Source organism: Neofelis nebulosa, chromosome 1, assembly GCF_028018385.1.
Source record: "Neofelis nebulosa isolate mNeoNeb1 chromosome 1, mNeoNeb1.pri, whole genome shotgun sequence".
Lineage (NCBI taxonomy): Eukaryota > Metazoa > Chordata > Mammalia > Carnivora > Felidae > Neofelis > Neofelis nebulosa.
The window spans coordinates 232,800,737-232,820,810 of NC_080782.1; the positions used below are offsets into that span (position 1 = coordinate 232,800,737).

At 42.7% G+C, this 20,074-nt stretch overlaps 1 protein-coding gene and 1 long non-coding RNA gene across 3 annotated transcripts in view; one reads left to right on the top strand and one right to left on the bottom strand.

Annotated features, from left to right (window-relative positions):
- The window catches only part of FRY (FRY microtubule binding protein), a 344,560-nt gene that overhangs the window by 260,395 nt on the left and 64,091 nt on the right, over positions 1-20,074 (bottom strand). The window contains exon 1 of one of the 2 annotated variants that reach the window (XM_058688123.1): positions 1,617-1,909. The exons of the other annotated variant lie outside the window; for it this stretch is intronic. Coding sequence (XP_058544106.1) covers positions 1,617-1,686 — 70 coding nt within the window. The 5' untranslated portion in view covers positions 1,687-1,909. Of the gene's footprint in view, positions 1-1,616; positions 1,910-20,074 lie in introns of those variants that run through there. 2 annotated transcript variants of the gene reach the window in all.
- Positions 1,903-8,952, top strand: LOC131487430 (uncharacterized). The gene is made up of 2 exons (XR_009249734.1): positions 1,903-2,053; positions 8,704-8,952. It is a non-coding gene; the product is annotated as an uncharacterized LOC131487430 (long non-coding RNA).

Genomic DNA, 20,074 nt, shown 5'->3' on the forward strand with positions numbered 1-20,074 from the left:
TGGGGTGGTGGTGGTGGGGGGGAGTTTAGGAAAGGTAGAGAGAATATACACTTTGTCTAGAGTCATTTGAAAATTGACAAGGGAGAAAGGTTTTCAAAGAAATCGCACTGGCCTCAGTATTGTCACAACATAATTTTCTACCTAATGAGACAATGACAAAAAATGATAGGAGAACATAATATGGCCTTGGTGTACTCAAAATGATGATTCAAAACCACATACCGAAGTCAAACTCACAGTAAGTCTTTCCAGTTATCGGAAAACTGCTCCATCAAGAACCCTGTGTGTCAAACCCTTTTCATTAATCAAAGGGTGGATAGACAAAGGCAGATTCATCCTTGAGTGTGAAGTATTACACAAATAATGGACCCAAGACAAATGAATTATGACTCTAACAAATAAAGGAATGCTATTTGGGTGACAGCAAGGCTCCCAAATGGCTTCCCACTTGTAGAAAAACAGCTTTAGACGAGCCCCATAGTGTATACAGTGGTGCAAAATGACCTGGGGAAAAATGGTTTCTATGGAGATCATTGAGAGATGCATATGCCTGAATACCTTAAGGCTGAAGGTACTTTGGCTCTTTCCTTAGAGCAATTATGGCAGAGGTTCCTCTGCCCAGGTTTTGTTTACACAAGAACAATCTTGGCCACAGGTCGTCTGTGTAGGAGATAATTAATCACCAGCTCTTTGAGCACAGGTAGGCTAATTAGTATGCACGTAATACAGCATCAAAATTTTTCCTGGAACATTTTTTTAAAATTTCAAACAATTAAGGATCTGTAATACCTGCCGGCCTTTTATCCAAAGCAAGCACAAAGGCTGTTGGTGAAATAGAGAAGACTTTGTTTTTCAACTATTCAAAAAACACAAGGCATCACTGATCACCTGAAGGCCTCATTTTAATTCTGATTTCAGACCCATGATGCCTTAGAGGTTGTCTTTTTGAAATGTGTTATTGCTAAAATTATTAAGTAGGTCAGTAATGGAACTTCAGAAGCCATAACATTCTGATATCCTAATAAATGATCAGGGTCAGAACCTCACTTGTTTATATTTCAGGAAAGCATGTTATGAGTTTGGACTGTAACACAACAGGATTTTATAAATCCAAACATTAGATAGCATTCTGAACATCATCCACACAGACAAGGGAGAGATACATAAACCTGCAAATGCCTCTAGTGCAAAAGAGATGAGACTTAGGTTTTAGGCTGTTAAATACTTTTTTTCTTTAGACAATACCCTAATAAAACAATTATGAAGTACTCTGAAACCCTGCCACACCCCTTTGATTAAACCACACTTCACAAAATACTTAGATAAAGCCTGATCAAATAAACATGAAGGCAGAAAATGCATCCTGTGCTCTGACAGTCTGAAGGGCCATCTCACTTGAAAATTTAATCAAACAAAATCTACTGTGATTCCACTGCAGCCTTTGCACTTAAGGAAAGCTAGTTCAGTCTCTGACATTTTGATTTTCATAGCAGATGGAACCAAAAAAACTTCCTTGGCACCCAAGCATATGCCTCCGGTTGAGATTTTATTTCTCGAACCTTACGCAACATCCAGCAAACAAACAAACAAACAAAGGTTATTTTCTAATTACTCACTATTACTCCAGGATTTCAGTAAATATTTGATACTGATCTCAAAGAAGCCGGAATCCTGCTGGCTGGCCATGTCGGCGGTATACAAAGAGGCTCCTGGGACTGGACTGGGAGCCGCTGGAGGAGCAGGTACCAGGCGTGGAGATGTGCCTGTCACAGGTTAGTGATGTAAGCGGGGGTCAGCGGCCGAGAGGAAGCCTCTGCAGATCTACCTCCGGCACTGGCAGGGAGTCCTCATTTAAAGGACACCGAGGAGCGGGAGAGAGATGCTCGGCGGCCGCTCCTCCTCCTCCTCTTCGGGGTCTAGGACTTGCTTCTTATTTGCTGGGTGCTGATCTGTCTGCAGCTCTCAGAGGTGGCGGCGGCCGCTGCTTTCATTTCGGGGCTGCCATAACCAGAGCCGCCTGCCGCCGGCCGCCCACATGCTCTGCTCCAGCCAGGTACGCTACCGAGGAAGTCCCCACCTGAACTGCGATCCGTTTTCCCCTGGGAGGGAGGGTTTCTTGGCTCGCCTCCCTGACACTGTGCTGGCAGCCACGGCCCACACAGCTCTCGGCAGGGCTGAGGGATGGGCTGGGAGCGCCGCCCCCTGCCCCTGCCCACGGTCTCAACCTGAGCCACCACTCAGCCCTGGACTCAGCGGGAGGAGGAATTTCCCAGCTCCTGTGGCTCCTCTCTCTTCAGAAATGCTTCCAGGGAGCAGCCCGCATGAGCACGGGCTGCTACTTCCCCTTGTGTCTGTCCCTGAAATACACACAACTGCATCGCGCTGCAGCAAGAAGAGCTGCACCCCTGGATCTGGTTGCAGTGACGTTTTTTTTTAAAAGCCCCATCTGTCAGCCTCGTTGCAGTAGGAAAGCTGGGTAACAACAGGACATTTGCCTGGGCTTTCTCTTCCCCTTCTTTCGCGGGCACAGTGGAAGCTGCACTTTGCGTTTCCCCCTCCCAGAAAAGCTTGTCCCTTCGAGAGGCACTCCACCCCTAACGTGTTCATCTGAAGGGGATGCTTAGTGGGCTTGTTTATGGAACGTCAGGCTCCAGCACGGATCCGTTTCTCAAACCTATCATTTCTAAGAATCACCAAGCCCAATAAAGCTTATTTATTTGTACTAAAAGGATAAGAAGCAAAAGCATTAAGATTCCTTGCTGTACAATGGCTTTTTAGTTCATGAAGTCTTGATATCAGGTGTCCTGATTTCGGTTAGCTTTATTTCATGTTACCATTTGGCTTGACTAGGGGATTAAGTAAGAGTATTATAATTTTGACAGGCTGCATTTCGGTCAGGTGGGATTTGGCCAACAGTCTCACAAACCATGGACTACTTCTTTTTTCCGGTACATTTCATATCAATATTTTCCAAAGGAATTAATAGGCCATATTAATAATCATTGAACATAAAAATGTTGGGCAACTCCCCTCAAGTCAACACACAAATAGGACTTTTTAGACTAACAGTTCTTTTGAGAAATGGAAAGGAAAGAGCACAAAATACTTTTAAGACTAAGAATTACTATGTCCTGAAATGCCCCAAGACACCATCAATATAAGCTTTTCAAACTCCTTACACTTACACAAAAGGCTAGCCCTCAGCCACCAAGATCTCCAGCTCCAATCAGTGTTTTATTCTTGTGAAATTTCTTATCAGATGGACTTATTTTTCATTTAGAAGCATACTAGAGTTGATAAGCTAATTTTATCACCTGTACTTTGTATGGATTCCAAGTGAAACAGGACCTAAAGATTTTTACCTCAAAACAGCTCTCATATTCAAAAACAAAAATTAATATCCATACCCACTTTTCTGAGGCCTCCCGATGGCAACGAATGAACAGGGAGACTGCATGGTGCCTTGGAGTTCATGACCACAAAGTCTCTCAAGACAGGCCCCAGATTCCCACCTGGCCCCAGACTGTACTAGCTATGAGACCTAAGGCAAGTTATTAACCTCACTAAGACTTAGTTTCCTCACCTGGAAAATGGGAATAATAGTGGTACCTACCTCATCCAATTGTTGGAAAGATTAAATGACATTATGAATAAAGTGCTCAGCATAACGTCTAGCGTATAGTAAACAATTAAGCTCTAGCTATACTGATATTTATTAGGAACACTTAGGGACGCCAGCATAGAACTTTTTTAAGTTAAGCACATGTTTGTACCACTGCTGGGACTTAGAAGACATATTGCTTTTGAACACCAATGGTAACAATTTGGGGCTAGCAAGTTGGAGACACTGCAAATAGCTGAAGTAAGCAGGCTATTAAATATTGTTACTCAAGCCTACACAGATTCTCTTGGTTGACTTTATCAAATAGACCTTACCTGGCTTTTCAAAGATTTCAGTCCTACTCTAAACACACTAATTTGCTGAGAATGCCACTCATATATATTTTGAGAGGAAACTATCCTACATTTCTAGGTGGTATTAAGAAAAGAATGTTTTTAATGGCATCTCGTTTTCCCTGTGAAGAGCGAACCAGTAACTAAGAGCTCACTTTCTGTCCGTTAGAACCTGAAATCTTGCTCATGCGTGTTTTTCCTCATTTGAGTACCTTTAAAGAGAGCATATATTGTAAAAGAACAGAAAAGGCCTTTTGTGTTGTTGAAAGGCCTACAAATCAAATAGAATGACACCTGCTGCAAGCTGGGATAAAACATTTATCCTTTTGTCTCCTCTCTGGCGGGGGTGGGGATGCTTATAAAAAAAAATGTAGTCAGAACAGGCACCTGGACAGAGGGACCTAAAATACAAAATAAAATCTGAATTTGTCCCTGGCTTGTTATGAGATTTCAGACATCATTTAAGAGGAACAAGGGATCTTTCCTTAATGACATTAGGAGAACATGTAATGAATCTTAAAGCAAGGAATTAGGCACAGGTGTTGGAGGCTCAGAGAAAAGTAACAGTAATACAGGAAAGCTGAAAGGCCTCATGAAGTAGGTCCAAGAGCGTGGGGGGGGGGGGGGGGGGGGGACATGATCATAACACCGTCTACATTTATTCAGCATTACTATTGTGTTTCAAAATACATACTTTATCATATCTAATCGTCACCCTCAACCTATGAAGAACTATTAATAGCCCCATTTCATAGATGAGAAAAATGGAGGCAAAAAGAGATAGAGAATAAGGTCAAGGTCATAAAGTTGGCAAAATTTAGGTCTAACAAATTTTAGAACCAGAGTCACTTTTTTTTATTATTATTATTTATTTTATCATAAGCAAGCCAAGAATCATGGTTACCTACTCCTTTTCCAAACTTCAGGAAGATATGCTAAGACCCTCGTTAACACCACATAATAGGAATGCTTTAGGTCCAGGCCCCATTGGCTCTCCAAGACTGCTTACTGCCTAGCTGTCAGGCTCTAGCCTGGGGAACGAATTATTCCCTGGGGCTTTGCCCCGTCCCAAAGAAACCTAGAGAAGAATGCTATTATCTTTCGCATTAATTTGACTCCTGCTCTGTATCAGGATGCCTGACCCGGGGTGCGGCTGGGGCCACTGAGGGTGGCAATCTAGTCTGAAATCCACTCTCCAAGCTGTAAAGAGGTAGAAATGGGCTGTGTCCCCCCTGATGTGTGCCACACATCTGCCCAATACTCCATGCACAGGAAGGGGGGCTTAATTGTGATCAGTATAAACTAACGGACTCGTGGTGGCCTGGGGTGGCGCTGTAGGGACTAAGAAAACAGAGCATTTCAAGAAGGCAGAGGCCAGTTGGTCACCTGTGTCCTAGGTTGCTGAGCGGCAGGGTGGGGACAAAGGCAGGCGGTAAAGGGTGCGTGGATTGCAAAGTACAGTCTGTGGCATTCCCTACTCTCTCTTCCCTCCCTCCAGAAGAGCCATGTGTCTCTCATTTGTGTATCTGTCACAGCCCAGCACACGCTAAGCTCTCATGCAAAGAACACATAGAGTGAGTCACTGAATGAACAGACGTGACATGCATGCCTAGTGCTAGCTGTTGACTGTGGGGAAAAAATGTGCAACAAAGTGCAATCGGTTTGTGTTTTGATTCGTATTTAATTTTCTCTTTCCTGGCATTTTCGACAATTTTTTTTTTTGAGATGAAAATGTGTGGTGTTCAAAAAAATGTGACAACAGAGCTAGGCAAACAATCTGGATCCTTGCCAACATCAAGAGCCATCTCGGAATGGTCTTAAAAAGTCTGACTGAGTTGATTGGGTGAGGGCTGGGATCCGCCCCCTTTCCCTGTGGCTGGCTGCACGTGGGCACACATGTGTAATTATTGTCAGAGTGACAGGTACATTCATGCATGGAATGTATTAGGCAGAAGAGAAATGTTTTCCTCGCATCCTGAGGAAACAAAGGAAAAAAATCACTGGATGTAAGGAAAATTGCTTTATCAATTTTTGCTTAGTTGAAAATTCCAAAGAAGCATTAAGAATATTATATTCCTACTATTAAGTATTGTTTCTTAATAAGAACGGTTCCAAATCAAATTAAGCATCACTTGAGATCAATGGTGACAATTATGGAGAAAGGCCTTTTGTTTAAGGCCTTAAGCAGGCCTTAAACAGGCAGGATGAGGCCTTTGAGAGGCAAAGAAAGCACCAAGGGAAATCAGAAACTTTTTCGATATATTTTACATGCATAATTTGTGCCCATCTAGCTCGTGCTAAAACATAGCAGAGAAAAAAACCATGAAGCGATGCCACACAATGTTCATTCTGTAAACAGAAAACTCAAGAAGCATTCCCTTAAAAAATCCAACCCGCATACACAAGTCTTCACAAAAATAGATTCTGCAGATTTTGAAGATGCTTACTCCATTACTAGTCAGTACAAATAATTTTTTCCAAATGAATTGAAATACATTTAAATGTTCTGAATGTACCAGAACTTCATTAGAGCACAGCTTGTTGTTGTACACACGTAAACAAGGAAAATCATATCTCCTAAAATTGTCTCCACTAAAAATTAGCAGCAGAACCCATTTTTCTTCCCTACTTACCTCCTCTGCAAAGGAGTGTTATAAGGAACTGTGGGCCATGACGAAGGAATTGAAAGTCAGTCTAGCTAATGGGAAGCCCTTGAAGGACTGAAGCAGTAAAAGGCATCAGGTGGCATGGAGAAATGGCAGCAGAGAGCAGGGTCAAGCCTGAAGTCCATTCCCTTGCTGCTCTGTGCAGGGAAGTCCCTCTCCATAAGCCCGTTGTCTGTCACCCAGGGTGTGTAACAAGTCTAGAATAGGGTAGGGGGATTCACATTAATTGAGCTCAACTTGACGTTGAGACACCGCTAGGCTGTATTTCAAAGGACCTGTATGGACAAACCCAAGCCAAGGGCCACACCTGCTAAGCACCTGCAAGTCACCTCTCTAAAAGTGGTGCTGAGACATCATTAGAATGACTTGGGACTAGGGTGTCAGTTAACTCAGGTCTCTACCCCCCCCCCCCCAGCATCTTCGTAACTGGCGAGATAAAGCTCAGTCCTCTCTCTCAACACTGCTGCAGACAAGTGAATGGTGACTTCAAGAGCAAATATCCCAAGGATATTAATTAGATATTAATACACAGCATAGTATGCCAGAGCCAAGGCCCTACTCTCCTGTGCAGGTAGAGTTGCTTGCAAAGCTGCTGAACATCTCCCAGTCTCAGTTTCTTCGTCTCCAAAATAGGGTTTTATCTCATGGGTCTGTTGTGAGAATTAAATGAGCACAGAGCCAGAGGACAACTGGTAAATAGCAGGTCTATAGCCAGCAATGAACCCAGAATACCCAGCACAAGATGTCCCTCTAGCTCCACAGTCAGGTTAGGGAAACGGGGAGAGAGAGACCCTGTTCATGGCGGAGGGCTCCCGTCTCCAGCACCCCTGCTGCCTACCAGGGTAAGGCCGAAGTTCTGCCGAAGTGAAGGAAGCCTAAACTTGTACACATACAGAAAAAGCTTTATTTAATATTTTAGTGCTTCTAACTTTCGGTGGCCAGGGTAAAGCTGGGTAGGGGTTCTGGTTACCTTAGTAGAGGCTCAAAAATTACCTAATTTACTCTTCTGGTTAACCTCTCAAGGTAGGGCCTATTTGGATAGTTTTAACCTAGAGCCAAACCAGGAGATGTGGTTCATACGTATTTTGTACATATCAAGATTTGACCTCAATTTCTGCAAGGCACAAGTAGTATTTAATACTGTATTTACAGATAATATTTTACGGCAAGAGAAAACATGGGTTATTTCTACTGCTTTTATCGTCAAAGCACCCAACAGTACCGATAACCTTCCTACCCTATTTTTGAATACCACCAGCAACCAGAGAACTTTTTTATACAGAGATACAAACAGACGCAATATCACCAGCTACAACAGGAGCCAACAATATACGATTTTAAATTATGTCCTTTCTGAAGAAGCAAATACACGCCATTTGCTTTGCATATCATTATTTACCAAAAATGCACAGATTTATAATGCTCAGAATAAAAAACAGGGGCGCCTGGGTGGCTCAGTCGGTTAAGCGTCCAACTTCGGCTCAGGTCATGATCTCGCAGCTTGTGTGTTCGAGCCCCGCGTCGGGCTCTGGGCTGGCAGCTCAGAGCCTGGAGCCTGCTTTGGATTCTATGTTTCCCTCTCTCTCTGCCCCTCCCCTTCTCGCACTCTGACTCTCTCTCTCTCTCTCTCAAAAATAAACGTTAAAAAAAAAAAGATACTTAGAATAAAAAACAATCACCACACTTCCCAAACACTGGTTACCACTTAAAGAACTAAGAAAATCGTTTTTTTCTCTATAAAAATGACAATAAACAAAAGAGGTGCATTCTTATGGCTGCATTTAAACATTTTGCCTATGGTAAGCCATTTTCATTTATTAAGTGATTAAAAATGAAGTACCTTTTAGGGTAAGAACTAATATTCCCACTAATGTTTCCAATTTCATACATAAAAATAAACACTAGATTTTAAGTCCTAAGGGGCAGATCAACTTTCCCTCAGAGGTACCATTTAATATATAGTTATTGAAATCTAGAATTTTAAAGTCAAGGGAATCGGGAAAAATTGGAAATTTTGATTAGTTTTTTATACACTTGCTACTTGAACTTTACACATACTGAACATTTTTTTTCTTTCCTTTAGGTATGATCACGTGTTTGCAGTTACCTACTGACAAACTTTGATGGAATGAGAGTCAGGAAACTATTTTCCTCCTTGTTCGGACCCTGCTACCATGACCTTGGACAAGTTACTTTCTACTACATGAGGAAAGCTGCTTCTTGTCACCAGACTGTTTCATCGCCCAGGGCAGGCCAGCCTTTGATTTTCCATATTATTGGGAGAGACCCTGGCTCAGAGAAAGAACACTGCATAATAAATTATGGGATGTCAGTCTTTGGCATACGTTATTTGAACTTTTGGGCAACAGATTCACCTTATCAATTCTGTTTTGATAAAGCTAGTACCAAAAGTATCCCATACAGAGCACATCCTGGCTGACTAGGAGGAGAAGCTGACTGAGAACCAAAACAAACAAACAAAAAATTGGCCATCAGAAAGAGATAAACCGGTGTGAAAATGATCGAGGGGTCCTGTGAAGTTAATAAGGCAGTATCAGAGTACTTTGTTCGGCTTAGAGGAAAACGGATGCACACTCTACAACTGTCCAAGTCCTGGAAACCAGGGATAATCCGTAGCTGAAAACCAGGTCACTGTCACGGAGATGAAGCGTTCAGCTAAGGAATTAAAGATACGTAGAACAGCCCTTCCTCTGAAACAAAAGCTTTAAAAAGAAGGATCTACCTCATGGAGCATCGCCGATTAAACCCTCAAAATGACCATCTGTTCCTGGTGCCACGTGGTTTAGACCCCCTGATCCGGCATTTCGAGGAGTGTGGTCTGAGCCCAGCAACGCTGAAGTGGAGAAACACATACATTACCTTCTCCACCCATAAGCACAGTTCGAACGTGGTAGAAAATGTTACTGACGGCACAAGTAAATTTTGAAGGATAGAGAAAGTCTTGCAAGGCATGTTTTCAGAAAGGGTGGGGAAATCACCACCCTATTTTGACCAGACAGGCAGAGCTTTGTGTGGGAGGGTGGGGCTACGAGAAACTGTCTGAATGATGGGAGGGGACAGTTTAACAAGCTGGTGGTGAGAGCAGTTCCAAATGCACGGCTCAGCTAAGAAGCCAGAGAAAGAATAATGATCTTTGCAGATGGTCATGGTGGGTGAGGTCACTCTGAGAAGCCCAGGGAAATAGAGGTGGAGGGTCAGGATTCTGATCCTCACAGTGTTAGTTACAGAGAAACCCAAGCTCCTGTCAGCCCTCGCTCCACCAAGTACCGGCCACAGTGATCCACTCTGGTGTCTGAGCGATTCCCTTCTCATTTACAAGGGTACAGGTGACACTGTATGATCTGCTATCTACAGAAGGAAGGTTGTTTCATGACCTCAAAGGAGATTCTGTAGATGAAAGGGTTCTTTATTCCCAGGGTGCCCATTTTATGATGCTCAGGGTTCCGGAAGTGTAAGGATCACACAAAGGGGCAGGAGGTCTCCTCTCAGCTCTTCCCTCTTAAAGAAACACACAAGCCACCTTCTAGCTATTGTGGAAGCAGGCTAGACTTTAGCTTTGGGTTAAGGACATACCAGCGTTGTCCTGCTCTTTAAGTGGCCATTTGCAAACTCCAGGAATGTGCCGGTGGTTTTCTTGTGCCTTATCCAAATGCCACTTAGGTCCTTCTGGATAAATACAGGATGTGTGGCAACGGTAGTCTGCCTACTACTCCACCCTACCTCAAATTTTATTTTCCAGCTTCTTTGCTCTTCAAAAGAACTTTTTCTTATATCCTTTATAATTTTTTTTTAAATTCACTTGGTCTATAAATTGTTATACCCTCATCTTTATATATCACTTTCATGTATATAATTTAAATTTTGTGTTCATTACAGCAATGCGCAGCAGAAGAGTAAGGGAAGAAGACGCGGACATGGGCCTTCTTTTAGACTTTTGGATACGATTTCGGGATATTTCTGATAGTAAGAAACGGATTAGCAAGAAGGCTAAATCTGGAATGAACATAGTAATACTCTCTCCTTTGGCTTTATACCTACACATACAGATGAGGACACTGAAATTTATGGGGATCCAATAGCTAGGACACGGCAGAGTGATGACAACAATAATGAAGATAATTGCTGGTTATGTGATAGAGCCAAGATTGGAACTCAGATCTGATGCTAGTCATGTCCAACAGAAGTATAACACAAGCCACATATGCAATTTAAAATTTTCTAGTATGTACATTTGCAATAACAAAACAGATGAGATTAAATATATTCTATTTAGCCTAATATACCCCAAATATGATCATTTTAGGATGTAATATATGTATGTGTGTATATATAATTATTAGTGGGACACTTAATTTTTTTTTCATTAAATATTTGAAATCTGGTGTATATTTTACAGCATATTTCAATTTGGACAACTACATTCCATGGGCTCAATAGCTACTCATGGCTAGTGGGTCCTTTAGCAGACAGTGCCACTCTAGGGGGTTCTCAACTATTTTGGGGCCCTTTTGGTCATCCAGCAGAGCCAATGGGTTCCTTCTCAGAATGTAAATGAGAGAAAATCCATGAGATTACAATGGAAACCAGTTATTTTGAAATACAGTTACCAAATTACCTTAAAAACCACAAAACTGTGGTATTGTAGATAATGCATTTCATAGACAGATACCATATGTTTTCACTCTTATGTGGATCCTGAGAAACTTAACAGAAGTCCATGGGGGAGGGGAAGAAAAGAAAAAAAAAAAAAAAAAGGTTAGAGAGGGAGAGAGCCAAAGCATAAGAGACTCTTAAAAAACTGAGAACAAACTGAGGGTTGATGGGGGGTGGGAGGGAGGGGAGGGTGGGTGATGGGTATTGAGGAGGGCACCTTTCGGGATGAGCACTGGGTGTTGTATGGAAACCAATTTGACAATAAATTTCATATTTAAAAAAATAAAAAATAAAACAAGAAGAAATAAAAAAATAAAAAATTACAAAAAGCAAAAAAAAGATAATGCATTTCTTTAATAACACCTAATATAACCTAGAGATAAGCCTAATAATTATAATAATCTTTAAATAAAATAAAAACATAACCAATATTGAAATCTGACTAAAGCAACTGTAGCGTAACAGAAAAAATCTGTGAGTTCAATTGGTAGTGAAGTCAAAGGTACCACTAATACTATTTTTGTTGCCTATATTTGTACTTGAAGAAGATAGTAAATTTCAGGTCGAGGTTAATGAGAAGAAAATGTACTTTTTTTGCCCTCTTAGCCCTTGGATCCCCACAATCCTACCTGTGGATCTGCTCGAAAGCATGCCCTCTAACCACTCATCTCTATTCTTCCCATGCACCACTCCTTCCAGGAGAGCTCAGTTTCAGGTGATTCTTGAAGACGGTCATAAATAATTGCTGCAAATTTGAGAAGCTTCTCATGCTTTTTCTCCCCATTTTCTTGATTCTACGTCTTTCCTTTCTCTTACTCTTTCTGCTGTCCCCACCATGCTCTTCAGTCTCTTACTCAATTGGGCATTCAATAAATGGTAACATATATCACAACGATTTTCCCAGAAGCTACAGGTGCAATACTCACCAAATAATTTGTTGCTGGGCTCTAGAACACCAGCTAATTACATGGGGCAGCTGGCTGGCTTAGTCAGTAAAGTGTCTGACTCTTAATATCTGCTCAGTTCATGATCTCATGGTCGTGAGATCGCACCGGGCTCTGCATTGAGCATGGAGCCTGCTTGAAATTCTCTCTCTCCTTCTCTCTCTCTCTCTCTGTCCCTCGCCTTCTTGTGCTCTCTCTCTCTCTCTCTCAAAATAAAGAAATCAACTTAAAACAATATTTTTTTTTAAAAAAGAATACTAGCTAATTACAATCCTCACACTCTGACAAGTACCTGCAATATAACTCACATTTGTGTATGATCTAAATTGCATGCTTGAGAATATGGAAAATGTCATCCTCACAGGTTCAATAATGTCTCCTCTCCAAAGCTTATATGTATTGATAAGTTGATCAATGATATCCTAAATTCTTTTACTATCCAAATGGAAAGGAGGTAAGTTATGTTATTACATACACTTAAAAAAGTACTCTGATTTTCTTTTAAGAGAGAGAGTGCATGAGTGGGAGAGAGGGGCAGACGGCGAGAGAGAGAGAGAGAGAGAGGGAGAGAGAGAGAGAGAGAGAGAGAGAGAGAGAGAGAGAACCCCAAGCAGGCTCCATGCTCAGTGCAGAGCCCAATGGAGGCTCATCCCACAACCCTGGGATCACGACCTGAGCCAAAACCAAGAGTTGGACACTCGGGGTGCCTGGGTGGCTCAGTTGGTTAAGCGTCCAACTCTTGGTTTCAGCTCAGGTCATGAGCTCATGGTTCATGGGTTCGAGCCCCACGTCGGGCTCTGTGCTGACAGCATGGAGCCTGCCTGGGATTCTGTCTCCCTCTCTCTCTGCCCCTCCCCTGCTCTCTGTCTCTCTCTCAAAAATAAATAAATAAACATTTAAAAAAATTAAAAAAAAAAAAGAGTTGGACACTCAACTGACTGGGCCACCCAGGTGCCCCAATAGTATTCTGATATTAACAGCTAATTTAATCTTTAAGATTTCACTTTGCTTTGAGGCATGGAACTCATTTGGTGGATCAAACCAGCATATTTTTCTAATAGAACCAGAAGGAACACATCAGTGTGCATCATATGGGGTGAGCACAGTTTCATAAAACTTGTGATATATATATATACATGTATATGAATACATGAATATACATATACATGTATATGAAGACATATGCATTATATGAATGAAAATGTACACATATATGAATGCTGGGTTGTGATACAAAATATATATTTTATTGTAAGTCACGGTCAGAAAAGCTTGAAATACAAAATATATATTTTATTGTAAGTCACGGTCAGAAAAGCTTGAAAATCTTATTTATATGCTGCTGATGGGAACGTAAAACAGTTTAGTTGCTACGGAAAAGTCGGACAGTTTCTCAAAAAATTAAACACAGATTACCACATGAGCCCGTAATTCCACTCTTGGGTTACAGATATACGTGCATCCGTGTTCATAGAGGCACTATTCACTATGACCAAAAGGTGGGGACAGCCCAAAAAGTCCACCAATGGGTGAAGGGATAAATATACAAATTGTGGTAGGACCACACAATGGAATATTAAGCCATAAGAAGGAATGAAATACTTACTGATCCATGCTACACGGACACACATTGAAAACATCATGCTAAGTGAAAGGAGCCTGACACAGAAGGTTGCATATTGTAGGATTGGATTTATAAAAATTATCCAAAATAGGAAAATCTCTAGCAACACAATGCAGATTGACTACTGCCAGGGGGTACAGAAAGAAGGAAATGGGGAAAATCTGCTTAATGGTTCGGGATTTTACTGTGGAGTCAGAGAATGTCTTAGAAGTAGATAGAGGTGGTTGTCCAACACTGTGAATGTATTAAATGCCCCTGTATGTCACTTTACCATGGTTGATTTTGTTATGTGGATGTCACTTCAAGAAATTATTGAAAGAAAAAAAGAAAGTCCGAGTGCCCTAGCTCTAGAAGGCTTGTCATTAGGTCTGCTTGCCATTTGCATGGTGACTACTCGTGGCGCTGCTACATCTCCACCTAGTGGCCAAGGTGCCTTCTGTCTGGGCTCCAAGACAAAAAAACGCCTGATGGCCACATGAGCCACCTCACGTCAGAGGTAGTTCAATCTCTGAAGCAAGTCAAGGCCAGCACCTTCAACTGGGGCGTCTACTTCACGAGTGTCCAAATGATGCACAGCGATAACCTCCAACCACTTTGAACTTCGGGCAAGGAATTAGGATGGTTTCAGTCCTGGTCCTGAAATATTTCTCAAGAAGTCTCTCTGGGATTCATTTATCTGTCTTTAACCCGGGACCAGCATGCCCTACAGCGGGATGAAGGTTCATGTCAGATAGTGCAAGGTATACACCCAATGCTAGTTTCCTTCTTCTTCCTTCCTCGTTTCTGAAGATACTTCCTATGGACCAATGAACCCCAAACAAGAGGATTCGTATCTCCAAGGGAGCTCTCCTGCCTCAGATTGTCAGTGGAAGAAACATAAAGACTGTGGGTGTCTGGAGCAAAGAGATATGCATCTGGAGGGTGCAAGCATAGAACACAGAATGGAAACAACACAACACAAGGCCAAGAGACAAAAGCAGCAGGGACCTGGTGAGTACCAGGTACATGACAGAACGGGGAGAGAGAAAGGAGGGATCTAGCAGATATATTCTAGTTATTGCCACAAATGTTGCCCGAATGGAGGGGGAGAGACAGAGAGACAGAGACAGATACCATCTGTATGTAAGTGGGCTCATAACGTATTCTGTAAAAATTAAATGAAAAGCAGACTGAAGTGTGACATGTAATTACAAAAAACAAGAAAAGACAGGCACAAAGTCATGTGCTTTTCAAATGAGAAGGCCAAAGGTTATAAGCAAGTCAAAAGGTAAAAGAAAGAACATGGACGGAAGGATCACAGAATTGATTAAAAAATCAAATAGAGAGGGGGCACCTGGGTGGCTCAGTCGGATGAGCATTTGACTCTTGATTTCGGCTCAAGTCATGATCTCATGGTTCATGGGATGGAGCCCCATATTGGGCTCTGTGCTGACAGTGCGGAGTCTGCTTGGGATTCTCTCTCTCCTCTGTCTGTGCCCCCCACCCACTGATCTTGATCTCTCCCTCTCTTTTGCTCTCTCTCTCAAAATAAATAAACATTAAAAAAAAATAAAATAAAATAGGGAGGAGAAATTACCAGAGCAAAATGTACCGCTCCCATGTCAGAATGTTCAAGATTTATAGAAAATTACATGAAGTGGTGTAATTTGGCACTGGGCAACTGCAGGAAACAAAATCAAAATACTCTTTTTACATACTTGTAGGAATGCTGACAAGTATGGGGTAGGTGATGAGCAGAAAAGAAAACCCTTCGGGCAGGTATGGGGAGCACAGGTCCCCTCCCCAGGTGAGCTCCCTTGCCCTGCAGCCTTGCTTCTTCCTCTCCACAGCCGTCCTGCTCCCCTCCTCCCATCCCATTCTCTGAGAAGTCTCTGCCTCCTAGATGGCAGTGGATGTGAGTTCTCCCATTTTTCTATCACCAAATCCCCAAGACCACTTTCCTGCCCTATTACAATGGAGGAAACAACTTTTCTGACGCCATCTCTGCTCCTTTCCCAGGACCTCACTCCTTTGGTCTCTTGTATCTTAACCTTTTCCTTTCTGAGATCTTTTGTTCAATACCTCTCATCTGAAAAGCAAAAAATAAACAAAACAAAACCCTTCCTTTTATTGCACAATTCCTTCTAATTTCTACCTTAGCTTCCCGACTTCCCAATCATAGCCTTGTGTCTCAACATAGTTGCCCTTCTACGCAACCTCCCCCCATTCCCCCTCAGTCCAGTCCAGTCGGTCTCCCATGGCCACACTCCTACTAAGGTGACCAACAGCCTCCAATGAGCCAGTGGACACTTCTTAATCCCTAATCCTCTGCAAATTGGATGCTGCAGAACTGCAACCTCCTTCTTGAAACTTCTCTTTGTTTTCATGACCTGGTAATCTCCTGGCTTCCCAGGTCTGGCACAGTCAGCCCTGCCTCCCCCTTCTCCCAATTCTCTAGCCACCTTGCCCTCCTCCAGCTCAGGGTGAGGAGTACTGTTCCACCTGGCCACGGGCTCTTCTCCATTCTCTTGCCCTCGCTAAATCCTGCTTGTTCTTCCATCCACCCAAGTAGCACATCTTCAGAGAAGGCTTCCCTTGACAACCTTGTCTAATTCCAGGTCCACTGTTAAAATTTCTCCCAGCTACTTTTACTTGTATTTACTTATCACACGCAGTTACACATGGATTGTGTTAATTTTTGTCAATATGCTTTTCTCCGTCTTTGGACTATCATCTCCACTGGGGCAGAGTCCGTCTTTATTGTGTTCAGCATTTTACTCCTTGTGTCTTAGGATACTGGGTAAATGCGGTCAACACAGCAATAATAGCACTCAGTATGTAATTTTTAAATGAACAGCCATTTGGGTAAATGAATGAATGAACAAATATTCTGACCAATGGCAGGGAGTCAGAGCACATTAGTGACTTTACCCTGGTTCCTTCAGGGCTTTAATCTTCTCCATGCAGAAGCTGTTAATAGTTTTTTAGGCTTTCCAATATCTGTTTGAACAAATCCCATTTGGGCCAAGAGAAGCATGAGGGAGAGTAAGCTGACAGCAAAGGGAGATGAAAAGCCAAGGGGGAAGTAAGCCAGATGACTCCCCATGTTCCCAGTGTTTCATTTCTTGTTTCCCATCTCTGACTATGTCAGGTGCAAATGGGGCCCTTTCCAAGCAGTGGACTATGGACCTGGGGGTTGCAGGAGCTGTATGTGTAGGAGAGGCAAAGCATGGGAAGTAAGGGGAAGGGAAGACAAAAAGAAGCTTTGAAGACAGAATCAAAGTCCAGTGGACCTGGTAGAGGTGGGTTTTGGAAGTCATCAAGCCAAATTTACTCATCATATAGATGAAAAAGTCAAGCCTAAGTTCAAAGGGAATCACCCAAGGTCTCCACTGGTGGGAGAACTGGCTGGACTGAACCCAGTGTCCTTTCGCATACCACCAATGCCTGCTAAGGTGGAGAGCCAGGGCACTGGCCCTCTTACTTCGTGCATGATAAGGGAGAGACTTCTCATTGGACTATGTCACACCCATCCTGTTCAAAGCAGGGTTTTTCTTGCATCTAGACTGCTTGCATCTAGGGCATAGATTGCATCTAGGCCAGAAGACTGCTTGCATCTAGGCCATAACATCTCTAGTGAGATCCGAACACTCCTTTCTACTTAGGAATAATGGGAAATGCTAGAAAGTCCCAGGCTGATGTCTGACCAGGATTGAGTTTAATGTAAAGTTTTTAACCCTTATTGTTTGAACAATGCTGTTCAGAGCCCATTGATTTGAAAGGTGACCAAAGGGACAGAGAATTCCTGGCTGCACTTGGTCAGCTAGGCTGGGGAAGTCTACTCTTCCTAATCCCACTCACTCTCCAACCTGCTTCCTTCCAGCTTGTCGGGAAAAGCACCCGACAAGTGGAGTGTGTGTTCTTAGACACATTGGGTTTAACAAGGACTTAATTTTACAAGGGAGCCGAGAAAAATCCTGAAATCTCTAACGTACTTGGGAAAACAGGGCTTTTTCTGAGGCTCAAGATCTTGCAACTTCTTGCTGTTGTAAAACTCAAATCTAGTTCATATCAATTTTTTTTAATATTTATTTTTGAGAGAGAGAGAGACAGAGACAGAGTAAGAGAGAAAAGAGAGACAGAGTGTGACTGGGAGACAGGCAGAGAGAAAGTGAAACACAGAATCCAAAGCCGGATCTAGGCTCTAAACTGTCCGACCGCAGCATGACGCTGTGCTTGCATCAAAAACAAAAAACAAAACAAACAACAACCAAGGCCCAAACCCCATGGAACCTTCTGAGCCTCCCCCAACATGCCTCCCGGCAGCATTGGGCACTGTTGGCCAAGTTGCCTTTTTTGACATTTTGGTTTCACTTGGCTTCTGTGGCATCAGCCTCCTCTGTTCTCTTCCTACCTCTGTGTTTGATCTTACTGCCTTAAAGTCTCCTCCTCCAGGAGGAGTAGCTCGTAAGAGTAGCTCAGAGTGCCACACTGAGCCCCTTTTCTTCTCATATATAAATATTGCCTACTAATTTCATTTAACCCTTAGCTTCAACTGTTGTGTGATGTTTCCTAATTTCTATACGTCAGATCTTGCCGAGGTCCACATCCACATATACTTCGTTACGCCTTTCATGGTCTGTCTCCACCTAGATACCCTTCAGGTGCCCGAATCCGATGTGTCCAAATCTGAACTCACCACTGCCCTTTCTCAGTTTCCAGTTTCTCCACTATCACCTGAATGACACCACCATTTACCAATTCACTCAAGTTAGAAAGCCGAATTGTCACCACCACCTGCCCCCCTCTCATGTGCAAGGCCCCAGAAAGCCCTGCCAATTCTCTCCCTTAACTGTTTCTTACATCTGTCCGCTCATCTTCAATCCCACCACCATTGTCTTAATTCAGGGACTTGTAATTCCTTGCCTGGCTCAAAGCTGTAGTCTTCTCTACGCACTGTCTCTATGTACATGGAGTCTTTCTGCATACTGCTGCTGGATTGTTCAGTAGTTCTCGATCGCTCTGGGGACAGAGCTCAACCTTTAGCGGTCATCCTTGACCCTCTCCTACTTCTCCAACCTCATGCAACGTGTGCTTCAGCCAGATGGAACTGTCCATAAGTCCCCCAGACATCATGCAGCCCCGGGCTGTTATCCTCTGCACTGTGCATCCTGCTTGTTCTTCCCACTTTCCGCACCCGAACCCTCACCCACTCTCCTGAGAGGCTCTGAGGACTTCCCCAAAGTAAAATGCTCATCTGCCTCCAGGAGCACCTGTTACACAGTTGTGTAGTTATTAGGTGACTTGTCTGCCTCCCACTGAGGTGTGAGCTCCTTGAAGGCCATGGCAGGATGCGCCCCTCATCTCTGAGTTGCCAGCGTCTAGCATGGTGCCCAGAACATAATGGATTCTAAAAAGTGGCAGCTGAGCTTTATTTTTTGTGGGTGAGCCCACGAGTAATGGATATGATAACATCACTCTCAATACGTTAAATGCACAAACTACATTCCTTTGCTGTTCACCTGTCAAGTGATTTTCTCTAGAAATCTACAGAAACGATAGAAAGGGAACAATTCATTATTTCATACAGGGTGATGGGCATTGAGGAGGGCACCTGTTGGGATGAGCACTGGGTGTTGTATAGAAACCGATTTAACAAATTTCATATTAAAAAAATTGTTTCATACAAACCAAAGACTAAAAAAAAAAAATCACATGACAATTTGGAACAGCCTGTTTTCATTAATATTCGATCAGATGTAAATTCTAGAGATTAGTTTTGAAATCTTCAGCCATCACCACAAAATGTCTTTAAATGCCACGGGCTCAACCCATACAAACAGCAAGGCAGAAGAAGAATGCGATTCGTGAAATCTTATAATGTTCTGCAAATACCTGTCAATGACAGGACTTAATTTTACTGGAACACACTTACCAGCTGATCATTCACAGAAGAGCAGTTCCAGCCGAGAAAGAGCCTACACGACTCACTGCTACTTTCTTTTCCACGAAGGAACCAAGAATTAATACACCTTCACCACGCAAAGGTCCACTAGGTGTTTGAATTTCACAGGTGCAGACATTGAAGCATTTAAATAGGACGGTTATGGCCAAAGAATGAGTCCAAACACTGTCCTCATATTTGCAAACTTTCTTCTCAGGACCAACTGAAGTTATACTGGTGATATTTCAGAGTCTAACTATAAAGCAGTTACAGCTTTATTCATTTGCTC